General features: G+C 36.7%; 1 protein-coding gene across 1 annotated transcript in view; it reads left to right on the top strand.

Moving 5' to 3' along the window:
- The window catches only part of LOC150082283 (galectin-8-like), a 67,688-nt gene extending 65,700 nt beyond the window's left edge, over positions 1 to 1,988 (top strand). Inside the window, exon 7 of the mRNA XM_090380472.1 lies at positions 1,661 to 1,988. Coding sequence (XP_090236598.1) covers positions 1,661 to 1,988 — 328 coding nt within the window. The remainder of the gene's footprint in view (positions 1 to 1,660) is intronic.
- The last annotated feature ends 19,865 nt before the right edge of the window (positions 1,989 to 21,853 follow it).

Genomic DNA, 21,853 nt, shown 5'->3' with positions numbered 1-21,853 from the left:
ACTCTTACTATTAGATATTCCGAATTGGAAACATTTGACTCCATTATGTACATATTTCCAAATCAGAAATAAACATAATTAAATCAGTGTAGGTTTGAGTTCTTTATTATCTTCAAATAAGACCTTGTTATTTTTAATATTAGATTAGTAATATACAGCAGCTAGTGGTGAACAGGCTATAATTAATGTCAGGCCTATTTATTAAAAACTCTCAGTTAAATACACGACAAAACTTGTATGTGAATCTAATCTCTTATAGGACTAAGTTTTACCCGAAGAAGCAAATTAGAAAAAGAGTGACGTTTTTATTTCATTACAGGCATCAAAATAATTAGTTAATAAATGTTCTCTGCATTCTACTTTTACACTCTTACTGTCTAGGGCAGCGTTTTCTAGGCGCCTCCGTAGCCAGGTGGGAAGGAGCAGCAGTGCGTAGCACACGCTTCTTGATTAGACCGGGGTTCGAGCCCGTCACCACCAAATATGGAGGATGCGGAAAGGTCAGGGAATGACCACCGCATATCCCGGAGCAATATGGCCTTAGTTGCTAATGCTCCTAAAAACCAAACAACAAACAACAAAGCAGCGTTTTCCAAACTTTTTTAGTCACGGAACACTTTTCATCTCATGACATATTCACAGAACACTTGCGAAATACAAGTTTAGCGAGAGCCGAAGAACTGTTGCTAATATTTTATTACATAAGGCGCACTGTGCAACAGGAGCATCTTTATTTCTAACACGTGTAAAGCTGAAATTCAAATAACTGTCATACTTTCATTTTGGTTCCCATTTTTTCACTTCGGATTTTTGGGGAACAAAAGGTTGCAATTGTTCATGTGTGTGTGCATGCTGAACTAAAAATCATAAAACTGTGAGAAGATTGTGTAATACATAATGTTCTTAATATATAATATCGATGTAAAAACACCATAGACAACTCTTAAAGGAAAACTACAATAGTAGTGTAATGAGCAGCATTTCAACTGTATCTCATATTGTGCTCATCCTTCGCAGTGAGTTACCGTGTTTTGCACTACCCCGAATAAGTAACACTTCACTAATAGAGAAGACTATTGTTACTTATTCTCAGTGGCACCACCACCCAGACAGCACCGTTTCACAGCTTGTTTGTATATGTGTGGGATAATAACTCTACTCTCCACTTGTCCCTATTAGACTTAGAAAAGCAAAAAGTAGAGGAAAAGTTATAGTAGGAGTGGAAGAAGAAAAGAAACGGTGTAGAAGAATGAAAGGGACAGTAACTGCTTCAACTGACACCGCTCAAAAACTCATAAATTCCTCGAATAGGCAATGCTTCCCCAAAAGAGAAGATTGTTGTTACCTATTCCCGGAAACTCTGTGAATTCAAGGTAGTGCAAAACATAGTAACTCGTTGTGAAGGATGAGCACAATAGCACAATATGAGATACAGTTGAAATGATGCCCTTTACACTACTATCATAGTTTTTTCTTTAAGATTTGTCTATGGTGTTTTTACATTGATATTATATAGATAATTATAACTCTTAAAAATATTATGCCTAGTTGCATTTAGTCTTATTTAAATAATGTTCTTAAAGATTATATTCATCAATTTACATTAATATATTTAAATTTGTGCTTTGATTAAAACTAATCTTATTGTTGAATGCTCTAGGTTTGCAATAAATCTACAAAATGGAAGTGGTCCATATCCAATACCAGATGTTGCACTTCACATTAGCTGTCGTTTCGATAAGAAGGATGTTATTCGAAATACGAGGATCAAAAATCACTGGGGGAATGAAGAATGTCTTATACCTTATTTCCCTTTTCAACCAGGTGTTTATTTTGATCTGATTATTAACATAAATAATGAAAAATATATGATTGCCATCAATGGAAAACATTTTGCAGAGTATCGACATCGTTTTTTGCCAATTAAAAATATAAATATGCTCAATATTGAAGGAGACGTGCTTATATCTTCTGTTCGCCTGCAATGAAAGCAAATTTTTTTCCCTTAATTATATTATTTATAATTAAGCAAAATGCACCTAGAAATAAAAGTTGCTTATATCTTCTGTTCGCCTGCAATGAAAGCAAATTTTTTTCCCTTAATTATATTATTTATAATTAAGCAAAATGCACCTAGAAATAAAAGTTAAGTAGGTAATGGAAATAGAAAAAAAAAAGAATTAGTGCATATTAGTTAATGAAACTCTTTTTATAATGAGTGAGAGAAAATTATTGTAGAGGCTTTATTTTATACTGTTCGTATACCAAAGCATAACCATGTTAAATTGTGATAACAGAAGCTATTTTTTTTTCTGTAAAACATGGATATATGCTCATGGATATATATATTAATCAAAGTATTGTATTATATTTCTCATAACTGGTGATATATAGTCATATTTTTATTATTTTTTTCTACTTTTATAGTCTTTTTTTTTTTTTTTTTTTTTTTTTTTGATGGCCCTCTGTCATCAAAAAAATTTTTTTTAAATATGTTCTGACAATGAGTTGTCTTTTAATCAGGATTATTTTTAGTTCCAATTATTTTATTATTTTTGTTCTCCCAGTTTCACTTAGGGAGACAGAACTTACTCCAAATGAATGTTTATCATATTGTATCTTGACCATGGCCTTTATGAGAATACCAGAAATAAAAGAGATCAATAATCTAAGTTTGCTAACATAAGTAATTATTTCTTGTTCAACAAAAAAAAAAAAAATATATATATATATATATATATATATATATATATATATTACATAAATGAGAGCTTATGTATGCTCAGTTTTTCCTACGTTCTATTAATATTTTAGAAATAACAAAGGAGTTACCTTTTATTCAGTCAGTAGGATTTCTTCTTTACCAATTCTCCTTATGCAAATAAATTACGAAATTATACGTTAAAACAATATTACATAATTTAAAATAATTTAAAACTCATAATATGTTCCTCACTATTGACACATGGGCAGTCCAATACCCCAGGATCACAGTTGTGACTTCCAATGCCTCCGTAGCCAGGTGGGCAGGAGCAGCAGTGCGTAGCACACGCTTCTTGATTAGACCAGGGTTCGAGCCCATGACCACCAAATACGGAGGATGTGGAAAGATCAGGAAATGACCACCGCATATCCCCGGAGCAATATGGCCTTAGTTGCTAATGCTCCTAAAACCCAAATAACAAACAACAAACCTACCCCAGAAATATCAAACCCCATCCATCTTTAGTGAAAAATCCATCCAACCTCAAATCCATCTTTAGTGAAGGAAGACATTTTGTTATAAATGCGAATTTGAAATACGAATGAGCATGACACTTGTTGAAAAGTTTTAGCCTGCTTAAGGGAGGAAATTTTAGTGGATTTTAAATTCATTGTTTTATTGTACTTTTTCATTTTAATAGTATTTCATTCATATTTCAAATTCATGTTTATGGCAATATGTCTTCCTTCACTAAAGGTTGCATTGGGGGTTTGATATTTCTGGGGTGTTGGACTGCCCGTGTGTCAATAGTGAGGAACACATTATGAGTTTTAAATTATGCAATATTGTTTTAACGTATCATTTCATAATTTATTCTCGTAAGGAGAATTGGTAAAGAAGAAATTCTACTGATTGAATAAAAGGTAACTCCTTGTTTATTTCTAGTGTGTGTGTGTGTGTGTGTGTGTGTGTGTGTGTGTGTGTGTGTTATTTAAAAAGCAGTGGCTACACAGCTATTACAGAAATAAAAAAAAAGGAGCTTTATTTACAAGTATTTGGTTGTTCCATTTCCTCAATGTAATCTGACTCCCTGTTGTTGGATAATGATGGAGGGACCTACTGCTTGCAATATGTCTTGCACTATCCAAAAGCCTTGATCGAGTAGCTCCTTCATCTTGTTTCATGAGATGAAGGAAACACCTTGCATTGCTGTGCCAGATAATTGCAGTGCTTTTATTGTGTTGCTGGGCACAAGTGCTTGAACAGGAATAATTTACACTGTGCAGCATTTAGAGTATTAACTTGTGGAACAGCGTAATACTAATCCAATAGTATGCAATAGTCAGCATCATTTGGACATTCCCTGGTTCTTTACTTTCTTTTTGTTTTATGGGGAGAAATTAATGGCATTGGAGCAATGTGTTATGCCTGTGTGCTTTCTGCATACCACACACATTCCTTTGCATTTATCCCCATGTGACTTCAGTCTTTATCATCCCAACAGCTTATGTGCCCTTAAACCCCCATAACACACACACACACCGTCTTTATCCAATAGTGCCAGTCTTGCTTTTTAAACATAGTTCAAAGCATCTGCATCACTCACTTACACTTTTGTAAAACAAATTTCTCATTCAGGTACACTTTAAAAACTGCTGTGCATTGCCACAACCATTCTCTAATTGTAATTATGTAAATGTAATGTGAAAAGAAATGAACTTGTAATATGACAAGAGGACCACTTGTGTAAAAATGAGTCCTTGATATTAATTATTAATTAATTCCTTAAAAGTGTGATGAATAAGGAAAAAACAAATTTTTAGAATAGACTTACATGTTATGATGATAATTTGTTCCGTGTAAATCAAACTTGAACACTAAACTTCATTCATGTTTCAAATAAACATGAATGAAGACTAGTTTGACAGTTTTATTGATTTAAATGTACATCATGCATATCAGTTTATTCCCTGAAGGGTACCTCACCCTCTATGTGCATATCAGGAAATTACAGATTCCAGAAGTTGAAGACTGGATCCATGGAAGCATCATCCTTCTTGCAAAAGGAAACAAGAATTGATTGTATCTTAGTCTTCTTCCTCTCATTCAGGAAGTAATTGTAGCAGTGGCCATCTTCTATGTCCCTAATGGCCTTGGACGAGCTCTGTACATTCGGGTACTCATCTAAAAGCATTTTCTTTCCCCATTGCGTCATCACTCTTCTGACACCTTAAATTTGTCCACTTGAACCAACTCTGAAGTGCTGAGCTCTTCAATATCAGAGAGATCGAATTCTAGATCCTAAGTGTTTGTTTCTTCAACAAGTGCCTCCAGCAGTCCCTTCTTGCATTCCTCTTGGAATCCAGGAAAATCAGCTGTACATTTAGACTGCAACTTCCTTCATACTGTATTCATATATCAGGAACTACCTTCATCCAAGCACCTCCATAGCCAGGAGCAGCAGTGCATAGCACACGCTTCTTGATTAGACTGGGGTTCAAGCCCATGATCACCAAATACGGAGGATGCGGAAAGGTCAGAGAATGACCACCGCATATCCCCGGAGCAATATGGCCTTAGTTGCTAATGCTCCTAAAAACCAAACAAACAAACAAAACCTTCATCCATGTTGATTGCATTCTTGACAATATAGTAGCCCCTGTGCATTTTGTTAATATGATCATACAAGTGTAATACAAAGATGTTTCAGTAGAAGTCTGCCTGAGCAAGTTACAGAATGTCTCTCTCAATCAAAGGCCACATTTATACATGAGTCACTAACTTTCAGCCACCCTTGTAGTATTACTTGAAATAAGACATCAAATCATTTGAGAACCTCTCACTAAGTGGGTTCCTGATAGGCTGATACTACTGAGCAATACAAAATAATATATGTGACACAAGACAGGTGGCAACGTGATGGTAAATGTGAGAACCAGTGATGAATATGGGAATAATGGTGTTCAATAGTAGATGTCAGATTGGAGGTCAGTGGATGGTATCAAAGATTCACTGTACTTCATTTTCTTTGGAAAGGTATGTATTCTTCTGGCTGTTCTTAATACACTCTCTTGAATACCTCTCAAAGTTACGAATAATTTCTAATGCCTTTCATCATTTCCCATCACAACTTCTAAGAAATGCCTTCCAAAAACATCCATCTTTACCTCAGCTGCCTTATCAAAAATTCATGTAAAACTATTACAGATACAGCAGACTCTCGATTTACTGGGATCGGATTAACCGGGACACTTAAAGATTCCAAATTTAAAAAAAAAAAAAAAAAAAATCAACCAGAAATCATAAAATTCAAGTAATAAATAGAATAGTATAAACATGTTTTGCAAGTCGTAAATAAGCGACAAGAAGCAGCGTTATAAGTTGTCATTAGGAGATTAGTGTGCTTTAATAGGCACACTAATCGTCAGTCATTATCTTGCAACCCCCACTGTCTTCACATCCATCGTCAAAAAAAAAAAATGTTTAGTTTGTTTTAGTGTGTTGCGTCGATTGATGTGTTCCATCGCACCGCAAAAGGACAAATTTTGTTTCGTTTTGCCTGTCAGGGATGTCGGAATTTTTTTTTTTTTTTTATATACTAACTTTTTTTTTTGTTCAGAAATCGCGAAAATGATGGGCAAACGCAAGAGTTGTGCTTTCGTTTAAACAAAAACTTTTAAATTATTCAAAAGTTTGAAAATGGTGCATCCGTTAAATCTCTAAAGAACCATTATCATGTTGGTGACCAAACCATACGCAACATTGTAAAAAGTAAAGGGAGAATTGTATTGGACATGCGAGTAGTGTGTAGTAAGCTCTTTATCTATTGCCATACTTTTTATGTAGTTTGCTGAACATTTTTCGATACAGCAAGTCTCCAACTTATGTAGCTTCAGACTTACATTACGTTATTTATGTAATTTTGGCATATCAGGGATATAGCAGCAATATTTTATTAGTCATTCCCGAGTTATGCAAATCTCAACATATGTAAGAAGTCCTGGAACGTATCTCTTATGTATGTCGGGGGATTTATTGTATTTTTGGATTAATCGGGAAATTGATTATCCCGGAAAATCAAGAGTCTACTGTACCTGTATTTCTGCAACTACTTGATACATTTTGACCAAACACCTTTCCTTTTTATTTACATTTTTTTTTTTATTGTAGGGGCAATACATATTCCAGATATCATATTGGTTTCCTACCTCTGAACCTGCTTAGCTCCAGGTTTCCTTATTAATTCTCAAGTCTTTTGAGATTGAGATCAGGTACGCAGTCCAAATGAGATCTGTCTCTTGATTTTAAGCTGGCTCAGAGATGAAATGAAAGTGCAAGACCTGAGAAATTTAATGATATAGGTTCATATGGTTTAGTTAGTTGTTGGAGGCACACCCCTTAGTAACTGCCTCAGGTGCAGAGATACTTAGTTCCTTCCTCAGTGGTTTAGTCAGAAATAAAATTGGAAAAAAATTGTACGTTGAGAAGCAAGGGTCAGAAATATAAAATTGTTTTGCTTATTTCATAATGAAACTGAATTTAGTTTAGATTTCTCTCACTTTTATTAAGAGAAGCTTTTTTAATTATGGAATTAATTTAAACATGAGCAAAAAGAGCTTGATATTACAGTTGGCATTAGAAATGAGTGGCTAAGCCAAGTGAAAATCTACTCCCCCTCCCCCTTCTGTTCCTCATAATTTAAGAAATGAGTTAATAAGTGTTTATGTACAAAGAGTAATTGATCTAGTTCAGCAGTTCTCAAACTTTTATACCTTGCACTCTCTTTAAAATATTTCATCAGTTTCACACTTCTCCTCTTCCAGAACAAATGCAAGTAAACAGATTTGACATAATTTAGCTATGCATATACATACTTTTTATAAATTTTGTATTTCAGTACATTTAATCTCAAAGATGGTAATAAAACAGTCCATGCCCACACTTTGGGAACCTCTGATCTAATTTAATATGCAAATATGTATTTGCTCTATACAGGGTGTTTCAAAAGTGATGGTCAATAATTTAAAGGTGAACTGTACAGACTAATGTGCAAAAAAAAGCCTAGTAAACATGGGTCCTTAAGTGAATCGTTTTTGAGATATTGCACATTTCTAGTTGGGGATCCACCACTGACAAGTTGAACTGGATAGAGTTTGGATCCACCACTGACTTGTTTGTTTAGGTTCGGTTATGCTCATTCTCTTGGTTTCCACTCTCTCAATGCTCTGAGATGTAGCAGGCATATACTTGTCAAAGGATAGTCAACATGGAAAGAGGTTACAGCAATGAAGAGTATGCGGACATGCACTTCATGTATAGTAAAGCCAGCGGCAGTGCACACAAGACCACGTTTGTACCAAGAAGCATTTCCACACCGAAGGTAGCCCAACAGTCACACATTCATCAGGGTACATCACCACCTTAGAGAACATGGGCACTTCACACATGGAGTATGAGCAGGTAGGCTCAGAAGCATAACACCTGATGTTGAGGAAAGGGTGTTAGAAAGAACACCCTGTAACATGTAACATCTGTAAAATCCTGTGGTGTTGAAACCAAAAATTAAAAATGTATTGTTTTATATTTGATAAAACCACCCTTAGCAAAGGATTCACAGCTTTTTGCTAAACTAGTGCTCCCATAGTCAGTGGCAGATCTTAACAGAAAATGTGCATTATCTCAAAAACGGTTCATTTTTTGCTTATTTTAGTTTGTACTTTTCACCTTTAAATTATTGACCATTTTTGAAACACCCTGTATCTCATGGAGAGTAATTTTTGCTGAATTCCTGAATTTCGTTTTTTTAAATGCCTAGCCAATAATTTTTATCATTAAAACTGCTCACTTTTAATTTATATATATTTTATTTTTTTTTTATTATTATTATTTTTTTTTTTATTAATTTTTTCAGCATTTTAGGACTAATTTACTATGATTTACTCCAAAAGAGTTTGTTTAAAATTTTTAATGAAATAACATTTTAAAGTGCAGATGAAGTTAGTTTATCAAATTATAAAAAATTGTAAAACCTAAACCTGCATGTTGATATTATAGTTTGCTTTCACAGTATGATGCTTGTTTCCCAAATGCCCACTGATACTTGTCTTTGCAATTTTTCTGACCTTGGGAAGAGGGTATCCATTTACTACAGTTGTGAGCTGTTTTTAACTGCCAAACATATTTTTCCATAGCAGTAAAAATATTTTTTTAAAGTTTATTTTTATAACTATTAATGAAATAATAAATTAAAATTGACAACCTAAAAAAAAAATGGCTCCATTTTATACATTCTTGAAGCATGAGAAGTCTGCAAGTATTCTTAACTGAAGTATCTCAAATGGAATTTTTACCAGCTGTGACTAATACATTGCAAGTGAAAGCCCACAAATGGTTGACTAGCGGCCATTGTCTATCGTTAATGTTAGTCAGAATTTTACTGACAAATAGTTTATCAACCAGTTATTATAGATCACCACTTTAAAACCTGGCAGATTCACATGCATGAGAAGTAGTGTAATGCATGTACTTATTTGTTTATGTCATTCACTTCAATTTTGCTTTTGACAACAGCATCTTTTGAACAGAGATGCTATCTAGGTTGCTCTGTTTAACATCTTTTAACAAAATGTATCTAACCAAACTGGATTTTTCTTCATGAGTTAATTGTAGATTTGTCAACCTATCAACATGACTGATTTTTGCATGAGTAAATCAGCCTTTGTTGTGTATCATGTTTGTATAGGTGTACAAATATGATACACAGCAAAAACCATATAACCAGCATGCCATAGAAACTGATGCACTATGAGCAGAGTGGATAAAAAAAAAAAAAAATCCACACATGCTCAATTTGGATTGGTGTTTAATAATCCATGAACAGTGGAAGCATTCATATGGATAAAATAGTTGATTACACATCCTAGATAACTCACACTGTTGTGTTTCATAATTACCCATATGCATACTTTTTTCAGTATTAGCATAAGTAGTGGCATATGATGCAAGAAAGCAAGATTATACAGCATCAACAAAAAAAAAAAAAAAAAAACACTTCCTGTTTCACCTATCCATTCATTCCAAAAGTTTGTTCAGTTCTTGCTTGAATTTATTTAAGCTATCAACTTCCACAATAACAGATGGAAGTTTGTTCCAGCAATCAACCACTTTCTGGCTAAAGGCAAACTTATGCAAATCTATTCTGCAACTTGATTTTTTCCTCAAATTTAATTTATGCTCTCTCTCAAGTGCATAAATCTGAAAAGAGGAAAACTTCCATCAGCATTGAGCGTGCTCAAATAATTCAAAGCCTTATACACCTCACTCAATCAGACTACCTTTCAGATGCTGTCTCCAGATGCTGCAATTTGCAGAACTTAAGCCTTTCTTGCTAAGGGCACACCTTTGTTCACCTCACCAATCTTGTTGCACTTCTCTGTACTCGTTTCAGCAGTTCCACATTGTTCCTAAAATGAGGCCTCCAGACCTGTTTGCAGTACTCAAAAGTGTGGCTTGGCCTGACCATTGCCTTATACAAAGGAATAATCACCTCCTTATCCCTACTAACAAAATTCCTGTGTATCATTCACAAGACTGCATGAGCTGCTCTGGAAGCCTATCTGCACTGCTCAGAAAACTTTATATCTGACTGCACAGTTACTCCCAGGTCTTTTTCTCCACAGCTGGTACATTACTCTAGGGTTACTGCTACCTGTATGAAATACTTTGCATTTGTCAATGTTAAATTTCGGTTGCCACTTCTCAGCCCATCTGCCCAGCTTTTCTAGATACTGTTTCAGTAGCGTACTGTCATTAACATCTTTAAACTTGGACATTAAGCCTGATATACCTTCATCAATATCATTGATAAATATAGAAAAAAGCAATGGGCCCAACACCGAATCCTGGGGGACTCCACTAATAACATTAGTGCCCAAAGAGCAGTGTCCCTTGGTTACCACTCCATCTTCTACCACTCAACCATCCCTTTATCCATAGCAGCAATTTGTCTAATGCCACACTGCTCCAATTTGTCCAGCAATCTTTTATGTGCAACAATATCAAAAGCCTTCCTGAAATCCAAGTATATGATATCAAAATTATTTTTTGCATCCAGTTCCTTTGTGACCACATCGTAGTATCTGCTGAAATTGGTTGGACTAGACTTCTCCTTAATAACCCCATGCTGTGTCTGAACTATAACTTGAGTCTTGTCTAGATGATCCTGCAATGCTTCTTTAACCAGTGACTATTATTTTTCCTGGAACAGAAATTAAACTAACAGGTCTGTAATTACTCGTGTCACCCTTTGTGAATTGGGGATACTTTTGCACATCTCCGGTCCATGAAGACCTTCCCTGAATCCAGGGTGCTCTCATAATCATGGCTAAGGATTTGCTTACTTCCTTTGCTACCTCCCTTAATATAACTGGGTAGATCTCATCCGCCCCAGGTGCCTTTCTTATATTTAACTTCAACAATTTATTCTCTATGTTCCTCTTAGTTATTACAAAATCAATTAGCTCCCGGTTAGAGTTGATACGCTTCTTATCTCTGCTTTCCTACAGAATTCTTCATGTGTGAATATAGGTGCAAAATTCTTATTCAGTTTGTCAGCTTCCTGAGCAGAATCATCAACAATCGAACCATTGATATGAAGTAGACCAATCTGAATCATCCCCTTCCTTCTAGAATTTACATAAGTAAAGAAGGCTTTGCTGTTTTTCTTTGCATCCTTTGCCAAAGATTTCTCGTAATCTGCCTTCGCTTGCCTAACCTCCTTCGTGACTTGATTACAGTCTAGCTTATATCTGTCACAGGCTTCTGTGTTGCCTAATAATTTATATGCATACCATGCATGTTTCTTCTCTGCCACAAGTCTTATTAGTTCATCTGATAACTATTTATGCCTAGACAAAGAATATTTCTTGGTATGAGTAATAGCTTTCAATATTAATTCCTTGAATGCTTCCCATTTTGAATTTGCTATTGGTAACAACATCAGTTTGTCACACTATATAGACTTTAAAAACTGTCTGAGACTACCATAGTCACCTTTATGAAAGCAAAAACCTTTCCCTTTACCCCCTGAAGATAGTTAAATCTTTAAGTAAATCCCACATTAGTACACTGTGATCACTGCCACCTGGTATCTCTTTTATCTGCAAATACTTAATACATGAATAATCACTGCTGATAGTCAGATCGAGAGTATTACTCCCTCTTGTTGCCTCTCTAACATGCTGCTGTGGAAAACAGTCATCCAATAAATTCACAAGTCTTGCTAGTGTGCAAGTGACCAACTGACAAGTTCCAGTCTATATCTGGAAAGTTAAAATCCCCCATTATAAGACATTCTGATTTACTAGCCCACTCTATTTCTCTGTACAGTTGTTGTATTCATCAGAGTGATTAGGCCTATAACACATTTCTATCCTCATTTTTGCTTTCCCAGTGCTTATGTCACACCAGACTGACTCATCATTGCACTGGCCAACCATGTCAACTGAATGCACCACCTTAGATTTTGTGTTTCCTAACTAACAGCGTAACCCCTTCTCCTCCTTTCCTATCCTGTCTGTTCTTTCTTTTACTCTCCAAATTCAAATTCTGCATTCCTTATACCTGTGTGTGAGGTCTTCGATATCCCAACAATGTCTGCCTTTGATGTCTTGACCAGCACTTCAAATTCATCATTACTTTCTGTGTAGCATTAATTTTTTTATCTTATTGTTGGATGAAAGCTAGTCTTGTGTTTTCCAAAAAGTAACCTTTGTAATTTTACCATCTTGCATATATGCTGATCAGTTGGTTATATTTGAAATAGGCGCCTCCGTAGCCAGGTGGGAAGGAGCAGCAGTGCGTAGCACACGCTTCTTGATTAGACCGGGGTTCGAGCCTGGCACCACCAAATATGGAGGATGCGGAAAGGTCAGGGAATGACCACTGCATATCCCGGAGCAATATGGCCTTAGTTGCTAATGCTCCTAAAAACCAAATAACAACAACATATTTGAAATAGTTGACCTGTCTGTGGAGTTTTGGTTTCAACAGGCTTAATTGTCAAGTAGTTGCAATGCTATATATGTTTGCAACCAAAAAAAAAAAAAAAATCACAATGTGATGACAGTGTAAATTTTTGTACTTTATCATAGTTTTGACTTTCATTCTGCATCATTGTCTTAAAATTGGAGTAGTATAACTCTGAAAAATTGAATATCTCACTATAAGCAGGCTTTGTTGTTGTACACATCAACAAGCCCAGTCATGTAATTTTTTTGGAATTGATAGACTTTTTAAATTTTTTGTTATTAATAAAAGAATTTTTAAGTTATAAATGTAATTATTAAAATAATGAATGGATAATAAAAATAAAGGCTTCTATATTTATTTATTTTTCTGAACTATTTATTAAGTGGTAATACACCCATACCAACATTCAACCACTCATATAACATATTTTAAACCAACAAAGATGACTATTGGTGCCTTGTTGGAATTAAAAAATAACACCTTTTCATAATTTATATGGTATATATTGTTAAATATATGGGGACACTTCAAAATTATATGTCGAAAATGCTGTGGCATATTCTAGGGTCCAAAATAAGAAAATGTCATATACATACATGTTCAAAAACATTATTCCTTAGAATTATTATCTACAACTTTCAAATTGGCATACAAACATAACATTTTTGATTTTAAGGGTTATATGCTGGTTTTACAATAATTGTTCAAAGTTATTTCCTTACACTTGAATGCAAAACTCAGCTCATTAAATTAGTGATTACCAAGCATGCTCAAATGTTCTTGCAGTGGTGTGGATTGTTTCACATCCACATTCAGTTCGTTGCTGTTCTGGGTTATCCAGAACTTCCATTTCATATACCAGACTCTTTAAATGACCTGACAAGGAATTAGCCGGGGGAAAGGGGTTCATGTTCTATACCCCTGATGACCAAGCAACATGGACTCAACACCACCTGTTCTGCTCAACAGGTAGTGTTGCACTGAATGTGCAGTGCCATGCTGATTCACATCATGTCTTTTCCAGATAGGAACACCCTCAAACAGTTCTGGCTAATGTCTTCTTAACAGGACTTTTGCCAGAACTGAAGTGTTATTCTGACCAATTAGTCACCTTGGAACAATGTGGCTCAATTAAATGATCATCCATACGCACTAGATGTTAAAAAAATGCCCTTGATAAGTCCTTACCATTATACCATGTGGGTTTTCTTCCAGCCACTAGTGCAACTTGATGATTTCATCCTATGCAAAAAGTTTGCTTCATCAGTAAACAGTATTTAAGTAGCAAAACCAGAACCTTGGACAACAAGATGGAGGAGCCATTGACAGTTGTTTTTGAGGGTGGCTTGCTGCAGTCGATGAGTTTTCTATACTTTCTGCAGATGAAAGGGATACAGGCACTTTGCAGAAGGATGCCCCAAACGGATGGATGAAGCAACACCAATCTGTTGGGTATTTGACTGTGGATCTTCTTGTAACATCAGTAATCTGATTTTAATCTTTTTTGTGGCAGGCTTGTAGTCACCCTGTTAGCCTTGCAATACAACAATGTACCACTTTCCCTCAAATGCTTATCAATGGTGCAAGTAGTCAACAGTATTTTCTTAAGAAAGCTTCTGTGATATAATTGGCTTGCTTTGAGGGAATTTCCTCCAGTGAAACAATATATTATTAGATGCATATCTACATACTCAGTATTGAAAAATGAAGTTATTGCTGTGAAATGAAACACTCACTGAATAAACCCTAGTGAATAATATTATACACAAAGCAAACGCTGACATATGTTGGCTCTTAGGGGAACACATGCTTTCCATTCACTTTAAAATTGCATTCTTTTGAACAATACAACAGGGTTTTATTCTCTACTGTTTTGATACATTCACAACTTTGTCCCTTTCATCTTTACAGACACTACTTCAAATGATTGTGAATTAATTTCGTGCTTAACTCCAGAATAGTGTCTTTGTACACATTTTACTTTTCTTCTTTTGAACCCTGGACTATCCCAGTATTTTTTGCAGAACTCTGTGAATTATATTGTTAAAATAATGAATGGTTTTGCAGAGTGCACAGTGAAGTTATTTCTAGCCTTTCAATGGTGAATCTTGTAACCATTGCACTTTCTGACATGACTTTTGTTTAATGATCACTGGTTGAACATTGTAACTGTATTTCTCTTGATGGATGCATTCCCAAGTGTGATATTTTATGGAACATTGTTTCAAAGAACCAACTGAAAATTTCTGAGGAGAAAACGGAATTTTTTTTTTTTTTTTTTTTATGTTATGTAATTTAGTTGTGTTATAAATATCAAGATTTGAAGTGATTGGTGTGTTTTTTTTTTTATTCTGTAAATATTGATTATCAATGTACATTCCTTAAAGTATTTGAAATAATAAACATTACTTTTCTGTATAAATAAATTGTGTAAGTGAAATGATTTATTTCAAGTTAAAAGTTTGAATTATTCACACATTGCTGTCAATTCAACTATTATGTAATAGCCTTTGATTGTAGATAGTGTTAGTTGAAATTGAATATACTCTTTTAAAGCATATAAATTAAAAATAAACTGCTAGGTTTGAAATTGATGTATGATTTAATGATGTGTTGTTACCTCAGGTTTTGTGGGTTCTGTGTAATTTTTAGTGAGAGATTTTACAGTCTTCAGTTACATTTGGGTTTTTTTTTTAATGAAAGAGGGACAGTTAATGTAGGAAAAAAAAGCCTAGGATAAAAGTTTTTAGATATATTGATAATATTTCAATACATTAAGGAATATCAAGATTGAGAACACTTTAGAACAATGGTTTCCATGTGTTCTGTGAAACTGAGGAGTTTGGCAATGGGATCCAGAGGTTTTGCAAATGTTCTGTTCAATCTTTATCATTAATTTTCTATTTTAATTTGTATATGTGTATTTCTATTAATATTTTGAGGATTTAGTGTAAAACAACATTAACTATAAAATTGCACTTTTTGAGATAACTTTAGTTTATTTTATACAAATAGCAATGCATACCATGTCATATAGCTCTATCTCTCTGATTAGTACTTGACAAGTTAGCTTAGGCTCTAAGTACATTTCCAGTAAACCAAGAAATGTCAAATTACTTTTTCTTGGTTAACTACAAAATGATTTTGTAGTTAACATTTTTTGACACTAAATCCTCGATTTGTTAATTACTATTTTTAAAGATTAATCCACAGAAAACAGATCTGCAAAAGGGTTCCCTGGACAAAAAAGTTTCAGAATCTGCTTGAAATTATCCATATTTGAAGAGCAAGAACAACTTGCATTGTTCATAGAACATGCCCTCATGAGTAACACTGTTGATATAATCACCTTCCTCCCCACACCAGATGGAAAAAACTAGAGTTCAAATCCTGTGAATGATACTAGGAGTTTATGGACTTTTTCACAACATAGCCAAGTTAGTCAGTCTTAGACAAGAATAGCATGTTTTTCTCCTAGAAAGCTATGCTTTTCATTCAGAAAAGAGGAAAATCAAGCACAGAATACAAGCAATTTATACACACAATATACTGACACCTCATAGCCTTGGTGCTTAGCATATATTACATTACATCATAGAGCAGTGCTCCCCCGTACTGCACCTTTCTGCTTGCTTTTAGTTTATGGAGTGATGGCTGTCTTGCAGGCAATGCTTGTTATATTCTAGACAGCATAGGTGAAATAATGGTATCCAGGCCTTTTTTTTTTTTTTTTTTTTATGAAAACCCCAAACACGAGATGTATTAGAACCTATAGTACTTAGTGCCGTGCTTGGGTTGGAGGTTGAGAAGACGAAAGAAGATATTTGTTGACATTAGACTTGAACTTCTGTAGACTAATTTTCAGGAAATACGTATAAAGGAAGGTTGTTCCAGAAAATGGCAGTTGAATGAATAAATGAGGAAGATGAAAAGTTGGTTCTGTGAGTTTGAAGTTGGACAGTAAATGAATGTTGTCTGGTGTCTGCACATGTTCGGACTGTTTTGAAAAAGAGAGCTGGAATTATGGAAGCAAATTCAGAAGAACAGTGCCCAAGGAAGTATCTGTAGAAGAGGCATGCAGCAGAAACAGTACGTCTATGAGACAGTGAGTGGAGGTACTCTGTTAGAGATGAATCATTAATTAACCTAACTGCCCTCTTCTGAATGGAATCAAGAAGCCTGAGAGAGGTTGTGGAGGCACCACCCCAGTTGTGGGAACAATATTCCATGGCAGGGCGGATTTGCGATTTATACAGAGTGAGCAGCTGTTTGGAAGAAAAGTAACTCCGAGAGCGAAAAAGAAAACCCCAAGTTTTTTAGATGCAGAGGAAGCAATATTTGTAATGTGCTTGTGCCAAGAGAGATTAGAAGTCAGGGTAATCCCCAAAAGAGATGTATCATTTTGCCTAGAAATCGGAGTGTCACCAAAGATAAGCATAGGAGGAGAAGAATCCTTTTTACGAGATATAAGATAAGATTGAGTTTTAGAAGGATTTAAATCAACTAAGTTGTCTTTGCCCCACTGGAGAATTACCTGATAATCGGCATTTAAAGAATTGGTAGTGGATATTTGAGAAGTTGACGCTGATAGAGCAGGGCAAAGTTTTTCAAAATGGAAAGTGGAATGCAATGTGCTATCATCAGCAAAATTATGAATGGGATTTCCAGTCAATGGAAAAAGGTCATTAATATACAAGAGGAAAAGAGTGGGGGAAAGAACTGAACCTTGGGGGTCACCAGCATTAGTGGAGAAGTTAGACGACAGCCATCTACCATCCCCCTCAGTGAGGGATCAGAGAGAAAACTGGATAGCCAATTACAAAAAAAAACAGTTCGCAAACTATAAGATGGAAACTTGTTTAGAAGTCCTTTATGCCAAACACAATCGAAAGCCTTTGAGATGTCAAGAGCAACTGCTTGTGTTTCACCAAACTTTTCCATTGAATTTGTCCATAAATGTGTAACATAAGCCAGAATATCACCAGTGGATTGACACTGACGGAATCCATATTGGCGATCGTTGATCAGACAGGTTTCTGGGTAGTTTAAGAGTTGGCGGTTATTTGATTTTTCCATTACTTTAGAAAGAGTAGAAGTAATTGAAAGGGGGACGATAATTGTATGAGAGGGACTTCTCACCCTTTTTTAGGAACTAGCTGAATGTGAGCAAATTTTCAAGCAGAAGGAAAAACACCTTTGGAATAAGAAAGTGAAAAAAAAGTGGCGAAGAACAAGAGTAAGTTCAGGAGCGCAGGTTTTGAAAACAAGTAGAAATAACATCAGGACCTGGAGCTTTCTAGCATCGAGAATCGTCAAAATCCTTTTGCTGGAAGACCACAGGAGGCATTGAATAGAGCGTGTTGGGAATGGTAGGAGGTGTTTTACCAAGATCATTGAGAAGAAAAGAAATCTTGCAAATCATCCCATTTTGCATACTTGCAATGCCAAATAATACGAGGTTTGGAATAGCCATGAGATAAAGCATTAGCATTAGTAGAGGCATATGATGCAAGAAAGCAAGCTTATTCAGCATCAGCCAAAAAAAAAAAAAAAAAAACCACTACTCCCATTTCACCCCTCCATTCGTTTGAAATACCTGTCCAGCTGAGCCTTAAATTTGCTTAGGCTATCAACTTCAACAACAAGCGATGGAAGTGTATTCCACAAACCAACTGCCCGCTGGCTAAAGGCAAATTTCCGCACATCTATCCGACATCCGTCCTTCCTCAATTTGAATTTATGCCCTCTCAGGTGATTATTCTGAGCAAGAGGAAGAATCCCATCGGCATTGAGCATGCTCAAGCCATTCAAAGCCTTATACACCTCTATCAGATCACCTCGGCGATGCCTAGTCTCCAGGCTCTGTAATTTGCAAAACTTAAGCCTTTCTTCGTAAGAGCAACCCTTTGTTCCATTCACTAATCTTGTTGCCCTTCTCTGTAGTTCCCTAGCGGCGAATTATATAGTTATGTTGTGTTTGTGAAGCTCCTCAAAAGTTCGTTCAAATTATGGATTACTTTTGGAATTAGCGATTTTAAAGTAGTGTCGTCGACTCCATATTAGTTGGTGAGTTGGTGCATGTATTTTTGTGGCTAAATTTTAAGTGAGTGAGAAGATATTAACGTTTTTCTAATTTGCATTGTACAGACATGCTACCTCGTTGTTGTTTGTATGTAATGGCCGCTCCCACTGTAGTTCTGCCTATGGTATGTCTTGTAATAATTTCTATAGTGTCAGTTAATACTGTTCCTGCTGCTTGTTAGTTTGATTAACTGTACTTTTGGAACACTGGGGAAATTGTCATTATTTCTATATCATTTATACTCACTACCAAGAAGACTATGGGGTTCTTAGTATTGTTGCCACATTTAGCGATAAATTAATTAGCAAATAGTCGGCCATTGTTTCTTCCGGAAACAAGTCACGTGAACAGTGCTTTCTTCTGTGATTGGTTGCTGGAATTCCTGCATTTGAAAACTGCCATGAACCTATATTTTAATTATGCTGCTGCTTATTTTCTTAAATTTATAATCCCCTTATTTCATAATGTGTTATACAGTATAATGAGTGGAATTAATTCAATTGTCTCCACAATCAGTATAGTTAATTAGTGCTTGGAAACTTGATCAAAACCTTCAGATTGTAACAGCGCGCTATTCGCAGTGCCCCCTAGCAAGTTCGCAGCAAGTGCAAATTAAAAATTATCTCCTCAGACAGCCCAACCTCCAGCCCAACAAGCTGCTGGTTTTTGTCAATGCTACATCGCTACACTTGTGCTTTGCTTTTCATCCTGCACTCCCTTCACCTGACATGAGCGGGAGGGAAAGTTCCAGTTCTGCTAGTGAGGAGGAGCCTGAAACAGTTCCAGAGAATCCCCCTCCAACTAGTACCCCGCCAAAGATCCAGCTCAAAAGTGGATATCTCGCGAGGAAAAAAGAAAAGAAAAAGAAGGCCAACAAGAAAACTAAGGAGACCATGGAGACGTGGGCTGCTCTCCTCTGCTCGGAATTTGTGACCCAAGATGAGGGGCAACCACTGGCATTGGCCCCTGACCAAAGCCCTGTTGCTGAACCCACTGATGCTGCTCCACCTTCTGGGGAAATAGCCTCCACCCATACAGAGATTAAAAGTGTCTCCCAAACTATCACACCGACAGCCCTTGCCAACGCTATCGCAGTTTGGTTAAAACCCTCTCCTAGACTGGGGATACCTCCTCCATCTAGTGTCCCAGAAGGTGAACCCACTCCAGAGCCAGCTACCCTTCAACAAACAATCTCTCGACTTCGTAGGCAGTTGATCGCATTCCTAAACCACGACTCCAGTCGCTTCACCAGAAGTGCAGGTAACCGTGTGCAGGAGTTGTGGTCCACCCTTGAGTCAATTACAACTGAGCTCCTCATTGACAATGAGAGGCTCAAAGCTGTGAATGAAGAACTTCGATCCAAAACTGATGTCCTGGAAAAGGTCATTGATGCTATTGGCAGGACCCAAAATTGTACTAATGCTGACCCTGACTATATTGAGACTCCGTGCCCCCTGAGCCTGCTGCGGATGTCACTTCCTATGCTGATGCAGTGAAGTCGGGACAGGAGCCCCTTGCCCGTGGCATAATACAAACTCTCCATGTGCACCGCCCAGAGAAGAAGCCACAGCATCTACTACTGTTGAGAGCAAGTGATACCTCAGAGCTCAAGACTAGCAATGACGTCAAAGATCTGGTGCAAAGCACTATAAGGGCTGATTATAAGAATCTAAAAGTGAAATCCCTGAGACCCATTAGGAACAAAGGAGTCCTACTGGAGACCGCAACAAAAGAAGACCTAACAAGTATTGCCACATGTGGTACTCTCACAAATGCAGGAGTGGTCATAGCTCCTCCTAAAAAGTCAAATCCGTCAATCATAGTGTACGATGTTCCAAAGCACAGTTCCAACGACGAATTACTTGAAGATCTGTTCCACAGAAACCTACAGGACCGGGGATTCGCCTGGGAGGAAGTTAAGGCTGAGACCACTTTTAGGTTTGCAACAAAATCAAAATCCAACTCTACAGAACACAAAGTAATCAGCTTCTCTCCACGGATTTATAGAACTGTCCTCTCTACAGATAGATTATTCCTTGGTTGCAGTGCACACCGATTTCGCCCGTTTACAATTGTCACTAGGTGTTTCCTATGTCTGGGATATGGGCATACCTCCCAACGCTGCTCCCACAAATCTCCATCCTGCGGGCATTGTGCCAGGAGTGGGCATGTCCAAGCAGAATGTCCCTACATTGACGAAGAGCCCTCTTGTGTGAATTGTAAAAGGAACAGGCGAGCACATAACCATTCCCTCCGGGATATTTTATGCCCACAATACCAAAGGGCTCTGGAACTCGTAAGACTAAGGACCGCTGATGCCTAAACCAACAAGAAATCCCAGTTGTGTCCCCGCTCCAGTCCTGCCCACTCTTTCTGGGAGCCTAAGAGGAGCCCCTGTATCTCAAACTAAATACTTGCGAATGATGCAAATAAATGGGCAAAGGTCCCGCACAGTTGCAGATGAAATACGCCAGGCCACTGAGGAGCATTCAATTGATGTTGTTCTGATTCAAGAGCCGTATGCTGCAAGAATACAACCCCATCCAACCTCTAAAATTACTGGCTTTTCCATACACACGCGAGTCATTCAACCTGTCCCAGTGGACCCAAAAACATGTATAGCAGTCATAAATAGGGATCTCGATGTCCTGGTTGTCCAGGGCCTCTGCAATCAGTTCTCCACCTGTATCCAGATTACATGTACAGATCAATCATTCTACCTGATGTCACTCTACAGCCCTCCCTCAAGTAACATCAATGAAGCACTAAACTTTTTGGAATTCGCCCTGAATTTTATTGGCTCCAAACAACTCCTGGTTGCATCTGACTTGAACGCAAAATCCCCCTTCTGGCACAGTGCAGTTGCCAATGGCCGTGGCCAGCTTCTTGAGGACTTCATCCTCAGCCAAAATCTTATTATCCATAACCAGCCTAGCCAGTTCACTACTTACTCCAGCTCCACCGGTGAATCTAATATTGATTTAACCCTCTCTACAAAAGACCTACGTCAGTCAGTTAGTTGCTGGAAGGTAACTCCG

The sequence above is a fragment of the Mastigoproctus giganteus genome, chromosome 8 (genome assembly GCF_048544385.1).
Source record: "Mastigoproctus giganteus isolate SK-2022 chromosome 8, ASM4854438v1, whole genome shotgun sequence".
Classification (NCBI taxonomy): domain Eukaryota; kingdom Metazoa; phylum Arthropoda; class Arachnida; order Uropygi; family Thelyphonidae; genus Mastigoproctus; species Mastigoproctus giganteus.
The sequence above is the reverse complement of the archived record's forward strand: the minus strand, read 5'-3'. Positions and strand labels throughout refer to the sequence as shown.